The sequence below is a fragment of the Ixodes scapularis genome, unplaced genomic scaffold (genome assembly GCF_016920785.2).
Source record: "Ixodes scapularis isolate PalLabHiFi unplaced genomic scaffold, ASM1692078v2 PGA_scaffold9__187_contigs__length_104089568, whole genome shotgun sequence".
Taxonomy (NCBI): domain Eukaryota; kingdom Metazoa; phylum Arthropoda; class Arachnida; order Ixodida; family Ixodidae; genus Ixodes; species Ixodes scapularis.
The window spans coordinates 49,683,589-49,706,516 of NW_024609884.1; the positions used below are offsets into that span (position 1 = coordinate 49,683,589).

At 43.9% G+C, this 22,928-nt stretch overlaps 1 protein-coding gene across 4 annotated transcripts in view; it reads right to left on the reverse strand.

The window, feature by feature from the left end:
* The window catches only part of LOC115316093 (guanine nucleotide-binding protein G(s) subunit alpha), a 50,032-nt gene extending 27,286 nt beyond the window's left edge, over window positions 1–22,746 (reverse strand). For all 4 annotated transcript variants that reach the window (XM_040206694.2, XM_040206695.2, XM_040206692.2 and 1 more), the window contains exons 1-8: window positions 22,211–22,746; window positions 18,597–18,669; window positions 15,311–15,365; window positions 15,083–15,202; window positions 9,999–10,096; window positions 3,740–3,794; window positions 3,581–3,654; window positions 1,269–1,448 (exon numbers count right to left, since the gene is read on the reverse strand). In XM_040206694.2, coding sequence (XP_040062628.1) covers window positions 1,269–1,448; window positions 3,581–3,654; window positions 3,740–3,794; window positions 9,999–10,096; window positions 15,083–15,202; window positions 15,311–15,365; window positions 18,597–18,669; window positions 22,211–22,349 — 794 coding nt within the window. In that variant the 5' untranslated portion in view covers window positions 22,350–22,746. The remainder of the gene's footprint in view (window positions 1–1,268; window positions 1,449–3,580; window positions 3,655–3,739; window positions 3,795–9,998; window positions 10,097–15,082; window positions 15,203–15,310; window positions 15,366–18,596; window positions 18,670–22,210) is intronic.
* Window positions 22,747–22,928: the final 182 nt, after the last annotated feature.

A 22,928-nucleotide genomic window follows, 5' to 3' on the forward strand; every position in this document is an offset into this window, starting at 1 on the left:
ACCCATGTCCTCCCCATGTCAGCCGCTGCTCTTAGCACTCCAGTGCAAAGCGGTGAAGCTCGACGCGTGCATGCTGGTGTTAGGCCGTCAAGACTGACACAAGAGGCACAAGTGCCAAGGTACACTGCAGCTACAGCATGGAGGCATGTGTAGACAGGATAATCATGTGATATCATCAGGAGTAAAAGACCCTGGTTCTCTCTTACTGCAGTAGCTGCCATCCCACAATTTTGCCCATTTTTCTCGCGACTGTTGGCTCCCAACATTACCGACATAGACCGGAAATTCAAACGATGACGGGGCCAGTGCGATTGTCAGAGCGCAGGCAAGGCTACAAGCCAATGGGACCAATCAAACAGTGTCAAAAGCATAACATGGTATTCGTCATTTATCTGTATGTGCTCTTTCATTGGCTAAACCAATCAAGCTCAGCGAATGACCTTATATTTGCGCTTTAAGTATGTGTGTTCGTGACTATATTGTACCTTCGACTGTGCCCTGACCTAAGATGAAACAAGCGATACAGTGGGTAGAGATGTTGTGAAATACATATTTAACCAGTTTCGCTGCCTTCTACTTCTCTGAATTTTAAATTTGACAAAAAATAAAAAATTTTATTTTTTGCTTTGTTTGAGCTTACCTCAGCACAGGCGTCGCCATTTCTTAGCAAAAATGGCACTTTGGCGCGTATGGTGCAGCACTTTTATCACCGCACAGACCGCTATGGCATCAACCCTTTTTACGCTCGATGCATTGTTTTCACAAGAGCAATTTGGCCCACGTTTAGAAAAAACACACTGTACATAAACTGCTTTTCAGGATACTGTAAAACCCTTAATGTTCGTGAGCCCTCAATTTTCGCGAATTTCGCGAATTGAAGAATTTGCGAAATTTAAGGGCGCGCGAAAATTTCGGTCCTTAAGATTTTCAATGCAGGCGTCTGAAATTCACAAAATTTAGTGGTCGCGATTATGTTATCTGTGACCGATTCGCGAAAAATAGGGGCCGCGAAAATAAAGGGTTTTAAAGTACTTTATTTTTAGCAATTACAAAATAAAGATAAGCAAAATTAACTTTCTGCTGCATGCACAGCTGCAAGTCCTATGCTTAAACTCCACAGTGGTTTTTTCTTGCGCACCGAGTTCCCAACAGGAGACTGACATTAAAAAGGAAATTAAATCGAAACAAAAAGAGAAGTTTGAGCTCGGCATCCACTACGGCCTGCTAACGTAACGACATGGAAAGTGCGGCCGGCCACACTGACGCACCTGTTGTTCCAGATGCTCTTGAACAAGTCAAGGGACTCCCGAAGCCTGTTCTGGTTGGGGTCCTCACGGAGCACCATGTTGTAGCTGCTGCAGGCCGTCACAAAGATGATGGCCGTTACGTCGTTGAAGCACTGAATCCACTTGCGCCTCTCGTCCCTTTGGCCTCCCACGTCAAACATGCTGCGAGGGGAGCCTTTCATCACCACCACTTCCCCGCTCAATGGCAGCAATCACTGAGCATGGCATGTGAATACCCAACGCTCCATTATTTGAAAATGGGTTCTGGGCACACTCTGTGGCCATGCATCTTCTTGGTAGCTACATGCTAGAGAAAAAAGCCCATAAAAAGCACCACTGACCTTGCCACGGGCTTCTACAGGCACCAAAGTGTGCCTAAACCATCACATACACACGCATTTTGAAAACGCAACAGTGTTGTTGTTATTGGTTATTTTTAATTGATGCTATTTAAGAGTAAGATCACCAGCAGGAGTCTCATGCTGTCTTCTTAATAGATTTCGGCCAATTAAATACAAAGCTTATGTCTCTAGTCTACTTGAGAAATGGCTCATCTTGCTACGACTATTTGTACCACTCTGTAAAGTGCTATATTACATTTGTATTTTCAAATACTTTTTTGCCCATTTCAAATGTACTTTTATATATGTGGGTGGTTTCATCTCAAATCGGGCAGGCTAAAGAAGTCTAATTTTTAATTTCCACAAAAAAAAAAAAATGTTTTGGGGGAATTTCTCAAATGAAGGAGAGCGCAAACCGCATGATCCCCAGATTTTTTGTTCTCGAGTTACGAAGTGTAGAAGCCGCAGTGGCAGAAATTTTTGCCTGCCGCCGCAGGTCGCGTGTTTGACACCCTCTGCTGGCGCTAGTGTCTTTCCTACACCCTTTTAACTTTTTGCCCTAATTTAAAAGGTACTAAAAGATACCTTGACATATTCAAATATTTTAAGAATTTGATCGTTTTTGTTTTTTTTAAATGTCAAACTCATCACTCAGGTCAATTTTTGGTCAATTTTGACAGGTCATTACTTTGTCTGTACTATGGGTACATTTTCTTTCTGTAGCTCTATAGAAAGCCCTAAGCATGCCTAGTATAGATATAGTAATATCATTATGATCTGCTGAGTAGCCGCTCTGCTACCTTCATGTAAACACTGAGAAAAAAAAAATGTTCACACATTTCACGCGATTGCAGCTCAAATAAAGGACATACAACCAAAATATTACACTTCTAGATTGTTTTTTTCTTGTAGTCGACTAATATATCTAACAAAATCTAAAAAAGTAAAAATTTATAAAAATGGGGTTTTTGAGAAAATTGACCTCAAACTTAATTTTGTTATTTCTTACAATGTACTTTGTGAAGGTAGCGGAGCGGCTAAAGTCAAAAGATCATAATGATATTATTATATCTATAATGGGCTTGCTTTGGGCTTTCTGTAGAGCCAAAGAAAGAATATTTACCTTAAGTACAGACAAAGTAATGACCTGTCAAAGTTGACCAAAAAGCGACCCGAGTGACGATTTTGTCTTTTTTTTTTATAAAACGATCAAATTCCTAAAAATATTTTAATACATCAAGGTATCTTTTGTAATACCTATTAAATGAGGGGAAAAAGTTAAAAGGGTGTAGGAAAAACGCTAGCGCCAGCAGAGGGTGTCAAACATGCGACCTGCGACAGCAGGCAAAAACACGTTTCTGCCACTGCGGCATCAACGCTTCGTAACTCGAGAACAAAAAATCTGGGGAACGTGCGGTTTGCGCCCTCCTTCATTTGAGAAATGCCCCCAAAACATAATTTTTTTTCATGAAAATGAAAAATTAAACCCTTTTAGCCTGCCCGATTTGAGATAAAACCACCCACGAGTACTTGAATAAAATTTTGAAGCATATTGCTTCAAAATACTGACACTGAAATATATTCTTGCAAATTCTTTTAATATATTCCAATATCGGTGTTTCGGCAATCCTTGCTAAGCATTTCAGTATGGTACTTGTATTTAAAAATTAAAATACTTTTCCTGAATTTCTGTCAATCCCCACCTGAAATCAATTTTCGCCATGGAAGGCGTTATAGTAGGGAGAGGCACACTGTAAAATGCAGGCATACAAGGGCACAGAAATAAATTCCCAAACAAACAAACTCAAATTAGTGCAAATCGTATGAGAAGCTAACAGCTTCTAAGCATGAATGCTGCACCGGATAATCTACCTCAAACATCTCTTTGTATCAACACAAAACAAAACGAGATCTACAGACATATCAATACGCATAGAAGCGAGGAGAACTCACTGGAAGTTGACCTTGTCTACTTGAAATTTTGTCTCAAATATTCCCGAGGTTAATACACGGCATCGTAGGATGTCCTAAAAGAAGGAAAACATACAGCATGTTAATGGCTGGCCAAACATAACCAATACGCTTCTCAAAAGAACTGAAACAAAACATCACCTGCTCGTTCGGTGTATAGTCCAGCTGCTTAATGGTAGCCACTCTGTCAAGGAAACTGCGAGAAGAGAAGCAGCATTGCATTACCAGCTTCCCCTCACATCCTTCCAAGGCTATGCACTGCAAAACCCTCAAGCTGCACCTGGGTGCAGCATGCCCCACCAGCTCAAACAGTGTGCTCAAAACATGGCACACAATTTGGCTATGTCTACCAGTACACTTATAAGTAGGCTGTGCACTTTCCAGTTTTAACCAAAAAAAACACAGATAAACAATTGTTGGTGAAAAGATACAAAATCGATTCAAACCGAGAAACACTGGTCGTTGAACCCTTAGCAACGGCTATTTTCCTCAAACCTCTCCCCCCGTGGAGGTTTGTCAAACATGTTATCTTGTGGATCCTCATCCTTCCAGTGTCTATTCAGAGGTCGCTGTGGTTCTTGGAAAACACTGCCAGCATCAGTGTGGCCCAGGGCCACTAACCTTAGAGAATGCGTCTCTGTCTGGAGAACGGAAATGCATTCATTGTTTTCTGTTTAGTTTTCAAGGGCTTCTGGGTCCACGAGTTTGGTCTGACGTCACCCTGTCTTGGGTTCGCTGGATAGGGAGCTGACAGGTGCACTATTCACCGAATTCGGTGGGAGTTAATACCACGAGGGCGCCACAGTACTTGGTGCCCCAGTAGACTTCCGGTAGTGCATTTGTTCGTCGACTACGCACAGTAATCGGGTAAGAAGATTTTCCTCGGGAGAACTATATGTAATACGTTTGTAAGAACCTGCGTGCATTGTAGAACGTAGCACAAATAACAACAGGATGTGAAACAAAAGAAAAAGAGGAAAACCAGAAGCGCGCAAGGGTACGCCGATAGCTGGCAGCACCGAGCTTGTTTGACAACAAACATTGGTGAATATGTTCTGTCCACCTCGCAGTTGCAGAAAGTACCCTGAAAATCCTGCCACTTCCACAGTAAAACGCGGATTCCGTGCATCTTTGCTCAGTCTTGATAATAAAAACTGGCGATTCTGAGACTGAAAGTGCTGAGGCTACAAATAAAAGTCTTCAACATTTGACATGCCCATTGAGCGCCTTCAAAATAATGGACCTTAATTACTCCCGCTGTGGCAGCATTAATTCAAGTTGGCTAAGGGCGTACAGAGCCTCATTTTTTTTTTTTTTTTCATTGATAATCACCATTTTTGGCCTTGCTACGAGTTGTCCCATCAAAATACAGAGGTTTAAAAAAATATACATCAAGAAACATCCACAGATTTTTCTCATTAATAAACACTGGAAATACACACCCCACTTATAAGGCAAAATGTTCAAAGTCTGCAAAGAAAACCGGCACTTTGCATGCAAACAGCCAATTCCTTCAGACAAACGTGACACAATTAAGCAGACTCCCTCATTGTGGCAACATCCCGACACCTATACCTCTGGCCAAAGCGAACTCTTCAAATCGTTCACTTCAGCCATATCGTCGACCCTTGTAAGCTGCGCAAGTTGCTACTTTTACTATACTAGTTGGTGACAGGTTAAAAGTTCAGGGGAAACTCCTCCCACCTCTTTCCACTTTAGCAGAGCGAATTGGGGCTCACACAATTTTTTTTTTAAGAAAAATTCAAGGACCTTTTAAAGATTTCAAGGGCATGAGAGGACCAAATTCAAGGCAACACTGAGCAAAAATGACGATGACACAGAATGCCTTGCATGAGTTTGGATTAAAGCACCCTTTAAAGGGGCACTACAACGAAATGTCGGCACTTATTTCTTGGTCTATATGTGCCCCAGGGAGCAGTATAACATCGGACACCCCAATCTCTTGTTGAAAGACACGAAAAGGAATTTTAAAACAGATTAAACGATTAGCGAATGGCACCTGGTGGATGTCGCTGAAGTCTCATTTGTAATGCCTGTCTAGGAACATTGACAGGTAGTGACGATGCCTGTCTTGCCTAGAACAATACATGCCTTGCACCTGACGTCAACCTGTCAGCTCTCCGGCCACCACCAGAGAAGAGGGAAAGGAGGAACTCCCCTCTCACCAGGACCCTCTTTTGTGTGCCCCAGACTTGCCCAGACATCGCTATTCTCTCTCTACAAGATTATAGAAGATTAACCCGTCACTTAAAATCATCCTGTCGACGTCAGCCTCCCCGCAGCTTTGCTCGACCCGAGGTAGGCTACGTCACGATTGCGCTGGATGTCACGTGCTCTCCGCCGGCTGCTCTCCTAGTGCTTGCCAGAGTGGGTCCGTTTATAACAAAAAAAATACAGCCCATCAGGTTTAAAATACAAACGTGCGATTGTTATTTCTGGATACTGTGGATAATATTCAGCCCATTTCTGAACACGACGGGGTGCATTTCAAATTTTGTTGAAGTGTCCCTTTAAAGGGGCGATGCAACGATTTTTGTATTTTGCGGAAATACCGCTTAGAACGGATCCCCAACGTTAATGACCTGCGTAATACCCGTTCGTTTTTCACCATACGCAAACGAAGTCGCAGAAAAAAACAAAGAAAAACGAGCAGAGTTCACTCCCTCAACTCGTACCCAGAACAAGCGGCCACGTGATCTGGAGCCGATTATATGCCGCCAATGTTGATCATAACCATGCGCTGGGGTTGGCAAGGCACAGGACACGCGCTGAGTTCCAGACATTGTTATGATTCGGCTGTTGTCATTGCAGCGATTGGACACAGGACACTACCCAAATTATCACGAGCCCAAATCGAGTGCCCACGCAATGCTCGGGTCCAATCTATGTGCCGCATTCAAATATCGTCACTGGGTGGTACTGCTACCGCCTAGCTACGTCATCAGGTTTTGCGAAGGAAAGATTGAATGAAAGCGCTCAGTTTTGTCCTCAAAATTACAGTGCAACAAAGAAGTTTCTTGGTCAGTGGCATTGCGTGCGAGCATCCTTGACTCCCACTAGTGCCAGTAAGCTAGTGTAAAGTGAAAAACAGTCCAATTGAATATCGTTGCACCACCCCTTTAAAACGGGTGCATGATGCATGACACAATTATGACAATTTACGCGAGTGTTGGCGGCTTTGCGACAAAAACTGTGAGATGCAATCCTAGTCTAATTAAAATTGTCAGATATGCATTCTGTGCACAAAGCAGGCACATTTAAGAGAAAAAAATCTATTTCTCCAGTGGGCCAAAGTCCGATGGCAATGCATCTAGCGGAACAAAAAGTATGCATCTCTGTCGGCTGTTAGTGCAACAGGGCAAGCGCTTTTCTCCCGCAATTTTCTTGCACACTACTAAATGTATCACCACAGCTCAGAAGAGTCAAGAGAAGCGAGTGAACCTCTCAAACCGCTATGATTTGCAAAAAAACATGTCATTATTTCTGGATGTTCAAGGAATACAAGGAACATCGCAAGTTTCAACGAGATTATAGAGCCCTTGAAAGGCTTTTATCAAAATCCCAGGTATTCAAGGACTTGAAGGAGCTGTACGAACCCTGCGAATGCTGGAGAGGAAGTCGTTCCTCTGCAGCGTTCATTCTGCGAAAGTGGAACGGGGTGGGAGGAGTTTCCTCTGAACTCTCAACTTGACACCGACTATAGAGCCCTTCAATATGCTTTTGGTTACGAAACTTCTCCGGAACGTTATGGGAGAGCTTTGTTGGTGACCGCGAGGTGGTGTTGGCATCTTCTACAAGGGGGCAGAGAGTCACCAAACTAGCCACCACCGCTAGGAGCCTGGCAACTAGGATGCGCTATCAGAATTTCGGACCCACTCTAAATAAGCCACACTGAGATCACAGTAACATGTCACTGCACAGAATGTTTTTGCATCTTTGGCTCTGTACACTCAACCAACTGCCTAAACTTTCACGTCTGCAGAGGTTCATATTCGTCCGGCTACAACGCCCTGGCGTCGTGCCCTGGCGTCGTAGTTGGACGAATATGAACTACCAGACTTTTTGGCTAGGACTCTAAGCATACAAAAAGGAAACACACAGGCAGTTTACGGGCTGCCTATTTGCGTGCACTATTGATTCCGAAACTTTACAAACCGTGGCGCCACGCGCGCGCTGTCGAGACACTTCTTTTGTTTTTAGAATCATGACCACACTACTCTTTGCAGAGAGGAGGAGGTTTCTTCTACTTTCTTGTGACTTGTACGTTTGAGGGTTCCTTTGCCCGGAGAAAGTTTTCCGCTCTTTCCCTGCCAATGTACTAGCTTTCTCGGGACGATTGATACCCTGCATTCTTTACTTCTTCTATAGATAGCATTTTTGACGAGATGGAACGCACTAACTGAAGCAATCTTCAATGAGAATCAGATCTTTCTCAGGATCCCTATCGTTTCTTCGAAACGCGTTTTGTGGAAATAAGTTTCGTGGACAACCTTTCATGGACATACATTTCATGGACACCCAGTTCGTCGACCCTGTACGTTTTGGGGGCACATGCCCCTGCGACGTTTTGTCAACAACGCATTTCTTCACTAAGCTGCTAAAAGCTAGCGCGATTCACTAAGGCGTGCTTAACCAAACCATGCCCCCCTTCCTCCTGTAATCCAGGCGAGACACAAAAAGTTTGTTACGAAAATAGCAGGGTTGTGTGCGACAAAACGCCTTAGGTTTTTCGATAAAACGAACACGAGAAGCCTTTCGATCAAACGTCGCATGTCGACGAAACAATCTGTAGATGAAACGTCAGTCGACCAACTGAATGCCACCGGGCAAAAATAAAGATTCGGATCCGCGGGTACCCGCATCTGCAGCCCCTGACATCCGCATCCGATCCGCAATCCGCCAAAATTTGTCTAATTTTTATCCGCATCCGCCAGTTTACTACGGATATCCGCAGATATGCAGGGCTCTACCCATGGTGTAGACTGCTCGCCTTCATAACCCTCAAACCACACGTCTGGAGTTTAAACATTAGTCACATCTTGCCAGTTTGATAGCTGTCCCCCAATATGAAACCTTGTTTTCTCCTTTACAGAAGACATTTCTCAAAATGACCAATATCCAGGCAAGAGATTGGAAAAGCATAAAGCAATTTCAAGTAAATTTTGCACGAAGCATAAATTGCATCTTAAAGTAGGTGTGCAGAAATAAATGTGGACACGCCTAACAAGCATAACCAATTACTGCAAACGACTTATTTTTCGCGGGCTCAATATTTTGCGATTTAGGTCAAAGCTGAAGTTTTAGAATAATTTCACGGTTTCTGATTTTCGCGACGCGGTGAGATCTCAATATAGATTCCAATGTGTTTACATCTTACCGGAATTGTTCGCGGGACCTATTTTTCGCGAATTGTAAGCGATGCGCGAGGTCCTCGCGAAAATTAAGTTGTTTAGAGTAATTCATCTGCTTTTTGTATGTCAAAGCTTTGGGCAGTTTTCTGTGCCAAACCAAAAAAGGACATCTGGCAAGTCCAGCAGGGGACTGAGGATTACTTTCGACCACAAGGTTCTTTTGACGTGCAACCAAAATCTGGGTTACCACGGCGCCTCCTCTGCAATAAACCTCCATCAAATTGCGGGCACCTAAGCTGGGATTTGAACCTGGCACCTGCGCTTTGGTAGGCCAGCGCTTTGGCTCGGAGTCCTTTATCTGTTTTTATATATGTATATATACTATTAAAATATCAACAACCCTTACACTTAAAAGGTGCCAGCCAATATAAGCAGACATTAATGTATGCTAGCTTTGATGATACCCAAGTGCAGAAGATTGCTAAAAGTTGTGCATGCTAAGCAGCGCTTATAATGTTGGCAGCATGCAACTTTTACACATTTAACTATCAGTTATATCAGTAATACAGTATTAAAACACTAGAGAAACTCAAACTCTGAAAAAAATATGCTCAAACTGTAAATTTCGACAGTAAAAAACCTAAGTACTGTGGACACTCTGTAAGACAATGGTGACATGCAAACAGCAATTCGGTAGCCCAGACACCTCATTTCCCAAGGAGTGTAAACAGGGTTCCAAGATAGGTATGGCATCAGACAGGAAGTTGCATGCAAGTGGTCATTTGACAATATTCCTCTGTTGTCCAGCACGTTTCTCCAGATTAGCAATTGGTCTGAACACCAAAATACACAGCTCATAGCACCACTGAGACTATATGAAGGATTTGGCAGGCTTCAAGGGGAAACATTCTAGTGGAACTCGAGCCACTAAGGTGTTTGCAACATTCAAAGGACCCAAATAACTTGACCCTTTTTATCTGTTTGCACCTAAAAACAGGTCAACATTAAATGCAAAGAAAGAGGCTTACTATTTAGCACAGTCAATTAGCTGATACTCGTTTGAGCGTTCAAATGCAGCTTGGACGCCCTTGTCCTTCCAGAGGATCTCCGTGTGCTCGTAGAACTCCTGCAAGATCCAAATGACATGTGTTGCTAATGCACCCAGTCAAGGAAGGCTGCAACACTGTAAACCAAAAATATGCGAATGTCCTCGCAAGAGCGAGTCAACTCAGAAAGTACAAGGGCAAAATCGTCACTAACAAAAACTGTACCAGCTAGTGTGCAACAACAGGGTACTACTTTAAAAACAGCAGCTTCATAAAAATGGGCTCGTGCCTCAAGCAATAAAATCAAGGTAAGGCATTGATTGAGCTGTGGGGAGACGATAGCCCAGACATCGTAACCTCGGAGGGTGGAGGCAAAAATGAGCAAGGCAACATTCATGATGTCTTGTTAGGGAGGCTCTAGTGAGGGTGGGCGCAACTCAAAACCTGGAGAGCGTTTGCAATTTAATGGCGGCGCCTGAGGGAGAGGATTCCAGAAAGGATATGCGCCAGTGTTGCCTGCACGAGAGTAGGCGCCCGCTCTGTTGCAACTCTGTTGCTCCAAGCGCCTTTCCTCCTCTCGCCTCCCATTGCAAGCAACGAGCGCCTTGGCGCAGCCTCTCTCGCTTCCTTCTCGCTCCGAGAGTTGCAAAGGTCGAGAGGAGAAAGCAGGGTTGCCAGACAAGCAGCAACGTCCAAGATGGTGGAATTTACCATTTTTCGCATTAAAAAAATACTTAACCTATTGCAACAAAACAGGTGGCTATGGAAAAGTAATCCTTTATACCTTGTTCCAAGCACCTTAATGGGCTGTTATGACCTGAGTTAGGAAAGAAAACGACTCTTTGCCCCATAGACTCCCAGCAAAATTTAGCAATTAAATGGCGTCCATGTCCCGTGATCGTCGATCTAGCATTTGCACCGACCCTCACTTGGGCCTCCCTATGTCTTGTCCTTCTGTTTGTATCAGCCCAAAATCTGTGTCCAAAGATGTAATGTGATAGAATGTAGTTAGTAAACTGATTCAAGTAATGATAAACTAAATGCAGACACCTGGTTGTTACATGTGGCCTCTGAATTGGGATGATTTTTGCTTACTATTACGCTGAACAAGAACCACAAGCAGGAGGGAACTTGGTATTCCTACTGCTTGTGATGCACAATGTGTGCAGAGGTTGCAAGCCTGTTTCTAGAAAGATTATGACACCATGACTACTCTGTTAGAGGGCCTATGGATTGGATCTTCAGTATTTGCAAGACCCACCAGAATGTCTAATAAACAAAGTGTTTGCCGTGTGAGCTATATCGGTCAATAGGCTGCACTCGCTAGGAAATTAACACGCAGACCTGAAGCTTTCTCGTTGCCCGCAGTTAACGGCTTTTCACAAAAAGGAACGGCTGCCGAGGTTATTCAGTCGTTGCAAGTAGAAGCCAGTGAAAGACAACTACCAGACAAAAATAACAGTGATGAAACATGATGTGCATTGCTAAAGTATTGACTAATTCTCTTAAAGTCTGGTAATATTTACATCATAGAAATTATATATGTTTGTAAAAACTCGTTTTGCTTATGCGAACGCTTTCATCTTATACAACCTAGCCTAAACCAGAAACCCCAAAAAACTGAATGCCTGGACTGAAGTAAAGATCAGAAAATACCCCCAGATTTCTCCTGAAGATAAACTTGGAAAATAAAAAACTCCACAATTGGACCACTAACTTATTCTGTAAGAGAACAAAAAAAGAAAAAGGCACCGTTTATTTTTTTTATTTTTACACTAAAAATTCCTTTAGCATGTGTGCAGTGAGCATGCTTCCATGGTACACATGCCCCCTTAGTGGCACTGGTATGGCAACGGCGTTAAGGCCCGTTCACACTCTTGCGACCTCTTAAACCTAGGTTCCTTACAACTTCTTAAACCAGAAAACACACTGGCGCCATCTATTGGGAAGTAGTGTAAACTCGGCGGTCCGGCATATTTTTTTTTATTTCTCGCGCATTATCCTTTCTTTCTTGGCTCGAAAAACTTTTGTCAATGTTATAAACGAGCCTTTCTATGGGTATTACGCACATTTGACCTCGGAAATCCCGCAAAACCTTCGCTCTTGTGAAATGCAGTTCCAGGGTCACCGCATAGATGGCGCCACAATGCCAGTTTCTTCCCTTATTTTAAAAACATTTAACAAGTTTTAAGAGAACTCGTCTCTCTCAGTCGTACTCGGTTGCAAGAGTGTGAACGGGCCTTAAAGGGGCACTGACACCCCAAAGGTCGTATTTATTTTTATTGTCTAAAACGATGCAAGTTGTAGTCATAGACACGCAAAAAAAACCGCATCGCGAAAAAAAATTTTCCCGCGCGCGCGCGCGCCTTTTTATTTTTGGCGTTTGATTTTCCCGCCTCTCGCCTCCTCGCTTCTTTTGATCGGTGACGTCAAAAATCAGGAAATTTAGAAGCTTTGTAGGCGACATCTCTATAACATTTCATTACGGCAATCCTAAAACATGTTTTTTAACGCAATTGCGAACGCACTACGGCCCTTCTTTTTGAAATACCAAAAATCGGGAGTTCGTTGTGGTGCCGTCTCCTGGATTTGTATCCTCCAACGGAAAACAGGCGACACCGCTCAAAACCGGTCCTCCGGAACGCCACCGCTCGCTCCTTTCCTCCTCGCTTTGGGTCGCCATGGCAACAGGAGGGAGTGGTGAAAGGAAGATGACTCTCAGGTCTCCTCAATTTTTGACGTCAAGGCACCGGCGCCGATCGCGCGGGAACTTCGAATTCGGCATTTGGAAATTCTTTTTTTACTTCACGAATACTGAATTCCCAAATCTCAAATTTTGAGGGTAATGTCCCGGCATCGTTTTCAATCGTTTCGGATAATAAAAAAAAAATATGATTTTGATGTGTCAGTGCCCCTTTAAGTCTCGTGCTCAGAGAGCTAATTTGCCTCCCCATGATGCTACCACATGCATGATAAAATGAATGCCAATGCAGTGGAACTTTCGGCACGCTTACAGGTGACTGTAAAAAAATACTCATAACAGGAGGACAGGTTTGACTTAGTTCAGCGCAACCGAAACTAATGAAAGAGAACAATTGAAAAGAGTGTATATAGCATGGCCAAAAATATTGAAAGCTATCTTTTTTTTTTTTTTTTTACTTAGGTGCTGCTACACCTATCCTGTCATTTGCAAACATGGTGGGCTTATAAACAAGCTTACTCTTCACTAACAAGCAGAAGGCACGAGCGTGGGTCACAGCATACACTGTAGCTTTGCTGTTGCAAGAAGGCAATGACTATTTCAACGTCCACCATCAAAATAAACTTGAACATTATTTTCATGTCCATGACGTCCATTCCCTAAGACATGCTTGCCAAAATAGTTGCATAATAATTTTGACATTCCTTGTCAAAAGAGTTTTGACAATGCTGACCAATAACGTAGCCAAGAATTTTTTTTTTTCTTTTTAAGGCGGGCGGGGGGGGGGGATGAGGCGGCTTAGTCAAATTTGGGTGTTTTACATGCCAAATCAATAAAGGACATCTAGCACACCGCAGCAAAGGACTGGGGATTAAAGGGGCCATGAAATGATTTTTCAACTTTTTCCTACTTAGCTTTCTTCCTCAACTCACAAATCGCACAGGGTACCAGAGTTCAAGAAGAGGGAAAGAAGGAACTCCCCTCTTGCTCGGATTCTCGTTTGTGTACCCGGACATCGCCATTCTACCCCTAGAAGATTAGCCCAGCGCTCAAAATATGGATAAAAGTTGCTTTCCTCACCCTGTTCACCCCTAAGCTGACAGTGCGGTGGAGGCTATGTGCTCGTTGGGCCAGCCACACTTCTATTTTTTGCCACGTGATCACGCTCCCTCACGCATACAAACGTGCAGAGAATGGGGTTAGGTGATGAAAGGGAGGCGGATAATCGGTCCGGCAAGTGTGTAGCTCCCACCATACTGTCAGCTTAGGGGCGAAGGGAACATATTGAGGTCGGGCGTCATGTGACATGCTTTTGGTACCAGATGTATCACAGCGAAAAGGCAGAGAGCTTTCAAAGGGAAGGAGGTACGAAATAGTCCGCAATGTTTTCAAATTTTCGTACCGAAAAACAGGCTTTTGACTTTCTACCTTCTATCTTTTGGCCCACTAAACGATATGCTATTAGTAAAATCCCAACCTAAATTCATTTATCCTAGCCCAAAATTTGTTTCATGACCCCTTTAATGTTGACCACCTGGGGATCTTTTGATGTGCAAACTGAATCTCGGTTACACGACGCCTTCTCTGCACCAAGTCTCCATCAGACTGCGGACACCTGGGGACCTGTAAGCCGGCGCTGTGCCTCAGAGCCACCGAGGTGACTTTCGGAGGTGACAGCGCGACCAGAAGAATTGACAGTGAGAACGATTGCCCAGTGGCAATGTTGGGCTCCGCTTCGAACAGGCAACATATTTTCAGCAGGCAATCTCGCATAAATTTTACAGAACAGATCCCACAACACAGTCGACCTGAATATATCTATCTTGTTTGTACATAACTATAAGTGCCTATACATTACATTCCGTGGAGAGTTCAGAATGGCTTTTCTGCCTCCACTTTTATGTGAGCGCTTCTTTGCATGGTTTGGATACAAAGTCTCACTTTGCATCTGGCCCCGACAGTTTTTTTTTTTTTTTTTACTGTATATGATTAGTGTGGGGTGGCTACTAAACAATGGGGACATCAAATACAGTGTGAATACAAACATAGCCTCCTTGATGTTTTTTGGCCAGTGCAGACGAACAAGGTAAAAGGTTAGGAATGCAATTCGGGAAATATCAAAATATTGCGGCAACTATTTTGACAGGGCACGTCAAAATACTCTTAACAAACATTTTTGTGTCTTCAAGAAAGATGTCATGGACGTGAAAATAACACAGAAAATTATTTTAATGGCGGGCGTTGAAATAGTGACTGCCTTCCAAAAACCAACCACTGTGCTCGTGCCGACCGCTTGTAAACACAGCACGCTCATCTATATGCAGAAACCTCTGGCGGCTGCACCGAGAAGGAAACGACGACTCACGGCAGGGTAGTCGAAGTCCGGGGAGCTGGCTACATCCTGGATGTAGTCCACCCTCCACTGATTTTCGGACTTCTGTAGTTGAACTGGAGGAACCAGCGTACTCATGGCACCTGTGATAGTCTGACCCCACCCACCGCCAACGGCAATAGTTACCGATTCGCTCACTGGATGGCAGCCGAATGCACCTTTCGGCACACATCAAGGAAACGAAAAACATGGGACACTCACCAGGATGGCATCTCGTATGTTCTTTTTGATATCTTCTATTTTTTGTTTCTTCTCTCTGCAAGATAAAATTCAAATGTGATGAAGCCTGCAAGGTACCAGTGGTATCAACCAATTGGTAACAATAGGACATCAGGGTCCCGCACCACTTACAAATCGATGTGCACTGCACAAGTATATATTGTGCCACTTGCAGCTTTGGGCAAGTGAAAGAACTTTTGGATAGGACTATAATTTACTAAACCACTCGCTAGTCAAAAGTGCATTCAGTGAGACAGCTGGAAGCAACAAACTGCAAAATCTATTTCATGAACACAAATCAATAAACTTTATGCTTGTTTTAGTCCCCAAAAAACTTTCTATCCTTGATCTGTGTCTGCCTCACACACTGAGGATAACTCCTGGAAACAGCTTGCACATAATGTAGTCGGTGAACAAGAAAACCTCCAAGACAGGCAGGGTTCTCCCTAGGAATTCTTGAGATCAAGACATCTGACAATTTTCAGTGCGCTGAGGGGAGGAGGAGGGGTCGATTACTGCAACTTTTGTTGTTCTTTGCACTCTCTGCCGCACAGCAGTAACTTCGTTTGCAGCGGTTATGCAGTTCTGTTCTGTAGTGCCACACAAGTCTGCCAAACACAACAATCTGGGGAGTCGTGCATTTCTGAAATCGGGATAGTTTTGTTCAGCAGAGGCAAAATACTGAAGTGGGTTGGACATAGTAGGGGTGGACAGATAGCCAAAGTCTTGGGCGGAAAAACCACCGCAGCCTACTGTGGGGAGAACCCAGATGACAGGGCTTTACAACTAAAATAGAGTGCAGGCCAAACCAAATTTTATTAGAACCTTGTGGGCCACCAAAGTTTTTGTTGTCAACAGTCCGACAATGTCCAGAATCATCAGGGCTAGTCTCTGTTTTGATAACACATTGCAGAATGTCATATCTACCGATGAATGCTATAAAATGGTTCTCCATTTTCTAATAAATTAAAAAAAAGAGGCATAAGCACTCAAAAGAAAGTGCCTTGTGATTCGGATGTATCCGAGAAATTCTGTATTTGGGAGGTGACCTATCGGGAGGGCTCGGGCGTATTCAATGTTTTCCTTCTGCAATGAAACTCTCATGGCTTTTGTGGGGCTAACTAAAGTAAAGTAAAAGCTATATTCTGGACAATCACTCGGGGCAAAAGATTTTCCATTTTGTGGGGTAGAGCGAGTAGCATTCCCACCCCTTATGATGACCCATTTTTCTGCAAGTTTTGCAAGTTGCAAAATGACCAGACAAGTAAAAACAATTGCTTCAGTTTGGAAGATAAAACTTTATGATTATCTAATGTTTGTATCAGCTCAAGTATAACTTGCCCTTGGTACTACGAAACCACACTTCCAGCATGTTGTGACCAACAGAAACCCACTGAAGCTATTCTTTTTGTGTAGGTATTATATGTTTGTGAATGACTTTATGGCGTGTGATGATGCAAGTATAAAAAAGCGCCTAAAGGAGAAGCTGTTGGCAATCTACATCCACGGGAACTTCCAGCCAAATGAGAGGACAAACAATCCCCACCATAGCATCGCTCCTTGTAATGTTCATGAAATATTTCATGATTAGTTCTCCAGGTGGTTAGCTAAAAAACCGGTGGTTAGCTAAAGGACACTGGCAACTGAGTAGGACTGGCTGAGATGAGACCGGTTTTTAAGCCTCTTGCGACGGCGTAAGAACAAATGCGCTGCTGCGGAGCAGGTCCTAAGCAGTCGCAAGACGCTTAAAAACCGGTCTCGTCTCAGACGGTCCTACTCGGTTGCAAGTGTGTGAATGAGCCTTCAGCAAGAGATTTGCTGAACATTTCTTATTACTCCTGTAAGATGACCAATCCCCTCTTATATGTTGAATAGACCAACATAAGGACCTCGCTAAATCCCCAACTTCGTGATTTTGGTAGAGCTTCATTGTCCCAAAAATTTTTACATCGACAGTCTCAGAAGGCCTGCTGAAAGTGAGCAACCAGAAGTCCCTAGGGAGCCAAGAGACGGCCTGTTTGTAAACAGAAAAAGGGTCTACATGTTATCTTAAACCGATTTAGTTTGTTTTTTAACGAAATTGGGTTCGACGCTTTTTGGGCTAATTACCTCAAGTTTAAGTGGCATCACGGGCCGCAGAAAAACTACTGGCGGGCTGTATGCGGCCAGAGGGTCGCATGTTGTGCAGTCCTGCTCTATGAAAACTGCGACAAGACTGGCATAGCCAAAATTTAAAATTTGTCTTTTTTCGAGTTGTACCACAAGGGTGCTATGACAGAAAGTGCATAAAGACTTCCACTAAAGGGCACCTACCATGTCCTTCTCATAACATCAGGTCACGAGGCACAACATTTATTAATAATCCTATTTGCAGGTGCCAAATGTTTGTGTACTCGCAACTAATAAAATTAACGAGTTCAACACCTGAAAACTGGCATGGGACATGGGTTCAGCAACTGGTGCAAGGAGCAGATTTGGCAACAAGCATTGAAAATACAAGATGCTTTAGGAGGGGTCGATTTTCATCGAGTGGCACTGATGAAGCAAAACCTCCAGCAAAAATGGTATCAAGCCTGCTCTCACAGGGATACAGCATCATTGTTGAACCCCATTGTAAAACTACATTGAACATGGAAAGAAATCCGTAATACACGCACATCAATTCAAAGATTAGATTCATGCAATATTGCTTTACAAATGATAGATAAAAAGACAGTCCTAAACATTTTTAAATTGACGTTTTTCACCCATGTGGCTTAATACAGTGAGTGACCAATTTTTTCCAAAAATTTTCAGATGAACGTTAGTTTCCAAAATAGCCTGTAAAAACTGACAAAAACCAGCGAAAGCGAAACATGCACAAAGAATCCAAGAGAATGTCATTGTGGTCTCTGGTGCAGGAAGACAGGAGATAAACATAGCAAAGGCACATTTCTTTTCTCTTTGTCAACTATGGATGGCACTGCCAGTGCAAAGAGGTTCACTATGGTTCACTATTTATACATTTGCAGGACAACAAACCACCTGTTTGGATTAGGTTTTGGTCAGTGTTACCTCGGAGCATGTTGCTACATGTTTCAATCACAAAATTACACCTTGAAATTCCTTTCAACCTTTTTAAAACATGGCAGCATTAAAAAAAAAAAAAATCCAGATTTTTTGTAGGTAATGGTACAGAAAATTTTTGGGGTGTTCTGAAGATTGGTTAACATTGATACGGTCCTGAGGTTAACACTCAAGAGGTTAAAATGCTTCCAAATATACTTACTCCTCGCTAAAACCATTGACGTGGAGTATTCTCATCTGTTTCACTATTGTACTCTTTCCAGATTCGCCAGCACCTGCAAGCCGAAATACACCAAAAGAAAAATTAGACAGGGTGCAAGTGCCTCTTGCAGAGATTATACTGAGGCACAGAGCCAGGATACGAGTTTCACTCCTTTCTATACGTAGGCTCCACCAATGCAGCCTCTTGATTATAAATTGTTAAAAATAATTTGAACTACCACATCCTTCAAATTTCTTGCATGTTTAAACCAGTGCCTATGCTATGGCAACATGAACACCCCAGCTTCCAGTTCTAAAATAAAAAAGGTAGGGCACTTTGGTTTATTTTAAAGGTAGTGAGCAATACTAGACATTACCCATGAAGATTCAACATAATTACAACCCTGCATTTACAGATACATCCAGAACATTTGGTGGACACTTGTCAGTCTGTTCACTAAATGTCCGAACAGTTTTTCCTATAAGCTGAATTTTTATGATTCTGATAGATAGAAAAAGAAATGTTTCTACAGGGTGACTCGTAGTTTTCTTCTCTTCCAAGGATTTTCCAGAGACTTTGTAAACTCCTTTCATTACACTTCTAGCTGGAATGCTTCACAAGAGAAAATCGAAGTACTGCATTAATCCATCAGTAATCACCTGACAAAATACAGTCACTAGCTATGGCGCCGTAGATGGAAATTAAGTTCCCCTTTGGGGAATTTCAAAAAACATCTGTAAATTCATAAAAAAAAAAGAAGAAAATGCTGGAAGAACCATGGGGGAGCTAGGTTAGGTGGCTGTCACATAAATGATGTCAAAAATAATGAAGCCCGGGTCTAATAAACACGCACAATTGTTTTTTCATTCAAACTCTTTTTCATTGGAAGCTTTGAAAATAGAAGTAAACATAGAAATATAACCTAAATTCTGTGCAAGCGTACAAACAAACTCTAAAAAATTCAAAATGACAAACAAAAATTCTAAATACTCAAGCATTCTCACAATCTAAAGTTTGAACTCCTATTCACACTCCTTTCTACACACATGACTTCTCAGCCAAGCTATCTAAACAACACATAAGCAGCACAACTGCTGTACGAGGGAAACCATCCCTGCAGGATGGCTCCAGCACTCAAAGCTAATGGGCCAGGCCGGGCCAATTCAGGTATCTTGGCAACTTCGCCAGCAGGCATATAGTGAGGTAACCAGCGGCCTGTCAAGTCTCAAGGTTTTCTTAAGTTTGCTTAGACACGGTCTAGAGGAAACCCTCATCAGCTTCCGGCATTCCTTTTGTCTTACCGAGACACGCATCAGCTCCCAATGCCGAGAAGCCACACAGCTCGAGAACTCTTAGGAAATCTGCTTCTTTCTCGTGGCAAAGGCTAAGGCAAACTAAGTGCCGCATTATTTTTCTTGCCTTTACACATGTCTTTGACTTTTGCTAGCCCAAGTTTAAATTAGAGGGCCCATGGAAATAACAACTAAAATGTTTCCCATTTCGTACATGGAAGGGGTCACAAATGTCTGGATTATACTACATTTACGAACCACAGAACAGGTACAATGGTGATTTTCTTCACTAGCCTAATGAAATGTAACTACCCCCAGTTCCGCATCAGAACACATATACAGCCGGGGACAAAAATGTGTGACAACGCATTCGCCTCGCTTGGTATCTTTTGGTGGCAACAAGAACGTCCATACGCCGAGGAGTTTGCTTTGTTCCATTAGACAAACAACACTGTTTGTCAACAAAATGTTTTTGTTTTGTTTTTACAGCAGTTGATAGTCAAGCGTAAGAAAGGTTACCATGTGGGGCATTTAATATGTCTGCGAGCAGTACCTGAATATTTGTCTCGTGGGACTAAGCCATGGTATTCATTTTAACAAACGGGTGCACACTTTTCATACAGCCACCCAGCTACACTAAAGCAAGCGACGAAGGGCACTCGTGTGTTTGGTTTCTATTGAGCATGACCATAACTGCAAAGCGAGAATGTAAACGGGTGCACACTTTTCATACAGTTACCCAGCTACACTAAAGCAAGCGACAAAGGGCACTCGTGTATTTGGTTTCTATTGAGCATGACCATAACTGCAGAGCGTGAATGTAAAATACACATGTTAACACAGCTTCAGAAATTTCAGACTATTCAAATTTTGAAGCTCTTGATAACATTTCAAAAGAGCCTGAACATCCTGGACAGAACACCAAAATCAAGCATGCTTTCACCTCCGGAGTTTGTCTTGTGTTGGTTGCTTAAAACATGCTGTCAAACCCAGAACCCATGTCCTTCACAAACCCATGTTCTTCACAGTGAGAATGCGTTAACAGATTGAGTGCAGAATCAATTCATGATTGAATCTGCATTCAATCAGTGAGCAAAAGGTTAAATATATAAAAAAAATGCATCACTTCAAACAATGATACAATTAATGGGAACAGAATAACTCACTTCACCAGAGAGGAAGTTCTAGTATAATAACAGTACGATGTCTGAATTGTGCTTGAAACAAGCACAATTCAGACACTGCACCAGAAGATGGCAATGACACTTCTTTTTGCAGTGGTTTTCAGCAAGTGCATCGACACACTGGGACATGGTCTAGTTGAACACTGTGTGATAAAAGATCAATATACCGGTAAAAAAAAAAGATACTGAATTCCTACACTAGCTTAAATGAGGTATGAATTTAGGCAGCAAGCACAGAAGCACTTGCGCGGCCAGATCAAAAATAGAAACAAGCTCCAACCGAACGCGCACCCCTGGTACGGTTCCCGACCAGAAGCGGAACTTTCAAAGGCGATCGTCACGGCGTTGTTGCACGTTCAAAAGACGTAGACAGGCTGAGCACAGCGCACATACACACGCCAGTGCACAGTAGAGACTATTTCGTTGCCGTTCGGAGCGCTCAACAGGGACTGCTCGGAGTGGTGCGGCCAGTTAGTCTAGCGTGCACACCACTCCAGATGGTCAACGGGGGTGCGCAACTGCGAAGTAAGCACCACTTGCGGAGTGATTAGCGTCGCATTTCGAGACCGACCGATCATTTCTATCGCCACACACAACTTCTGCCAACTTCCCGGGCTCAGATCGCCTCCTCGATAGCGGAGCCGAGCTCCGAGGCGCGAGCCCCGTCGTCGGGGCCGTCCAAAGACCAAGGGCAAACACAAGTGTCATCCGAAGAGCGTCGAGCACTTCCCAGCGGGTGGAAAAGACATGCGGTGGAGGAATTTCCGACGGGCAGTGAGGAAACGAGCACTTCAGGTTAGGCCTAGCAAAATGGGAAAACTCCCTGGGTCCGATATCGTATTCGGCTCGCTGAGGTACAGGTAGCCCGTGCAATTTACCTTGCACGAGCGCACAATTTTTGCCGAGGGGCCATCGTCCGAGTTCTTTCGAGCATTCGGGGCACGAGAGAACGAGAACGCCGGTCCCAGTGCTGCAATCGAGAGGATGACCCGTCCGAACCCCGGTTAAGGCAGTAGCGCCGGAGAGGGGCCCGTGCCGGCAGTGATATCCGAAAACCTTTTTTTTTTTTTTTTTTTTTTCTTGTTACCATCAACTGATTTCTAGTAGGAAACATAACGGTTCAGGGGAGCGTACAAACCTAGTAATAACAGCCGGTGTGTCGCCCTATAAATCTGTTTGTCCTTTTGAATCTGTTTCTCGATTTTCTTATTGGCCTCCTTCCGGCGTTTATCCTCTTCGGCGTCGCTTTTTGAGCTCGAGCCTCCAAAACAGCCCATGACATTAGGCCTAAGAACGTCTTGCACTCCGCCGTTGGTTCCAAAGATTACCGCACAGAGGGACGCAAACCGTCGCAGCAGAGTTATTCCAGGTACATCTCGGAGCAACTATCCATCGGGCCGGGTCCGCTCAGTCACCACCGAAAAAACTGCTGTCCATCTTCTAGCGTCACACGCATGGGTGTTATCCACCCTACCAAGTGGCTCGCGGAGGATGGGTGGGGGACTGCTGCCGCGCGCGGGGCATGCTGGGTAAGGCACGACCAACGGCACCACACGCCGCCACCGGCAGCGCCGAGGACGCCCGTCCGTCCCGCTGGTCCCGCCGCCGCCGCCGCGCCGGCCGCGCCAGCCGGCTACGCTGGCGCGACGCTAGCCGCGCTCAGCCGCGCTCTCCGCGTGCCTGGCCCAAACGACGTACGCTCACGCGCGGCCCGGAAAGACCGCCGGGGGAGGGCGTCTGCGGACACCGCGTCGGCTGGCGACGGAGGAAGCGAGATCGGAGATAATTCGCAGCTTGTATGACAACTAAATACAGTGAAAAGATCGAAGAAATGCGCGCGGAGTTGAAGGTTGTGG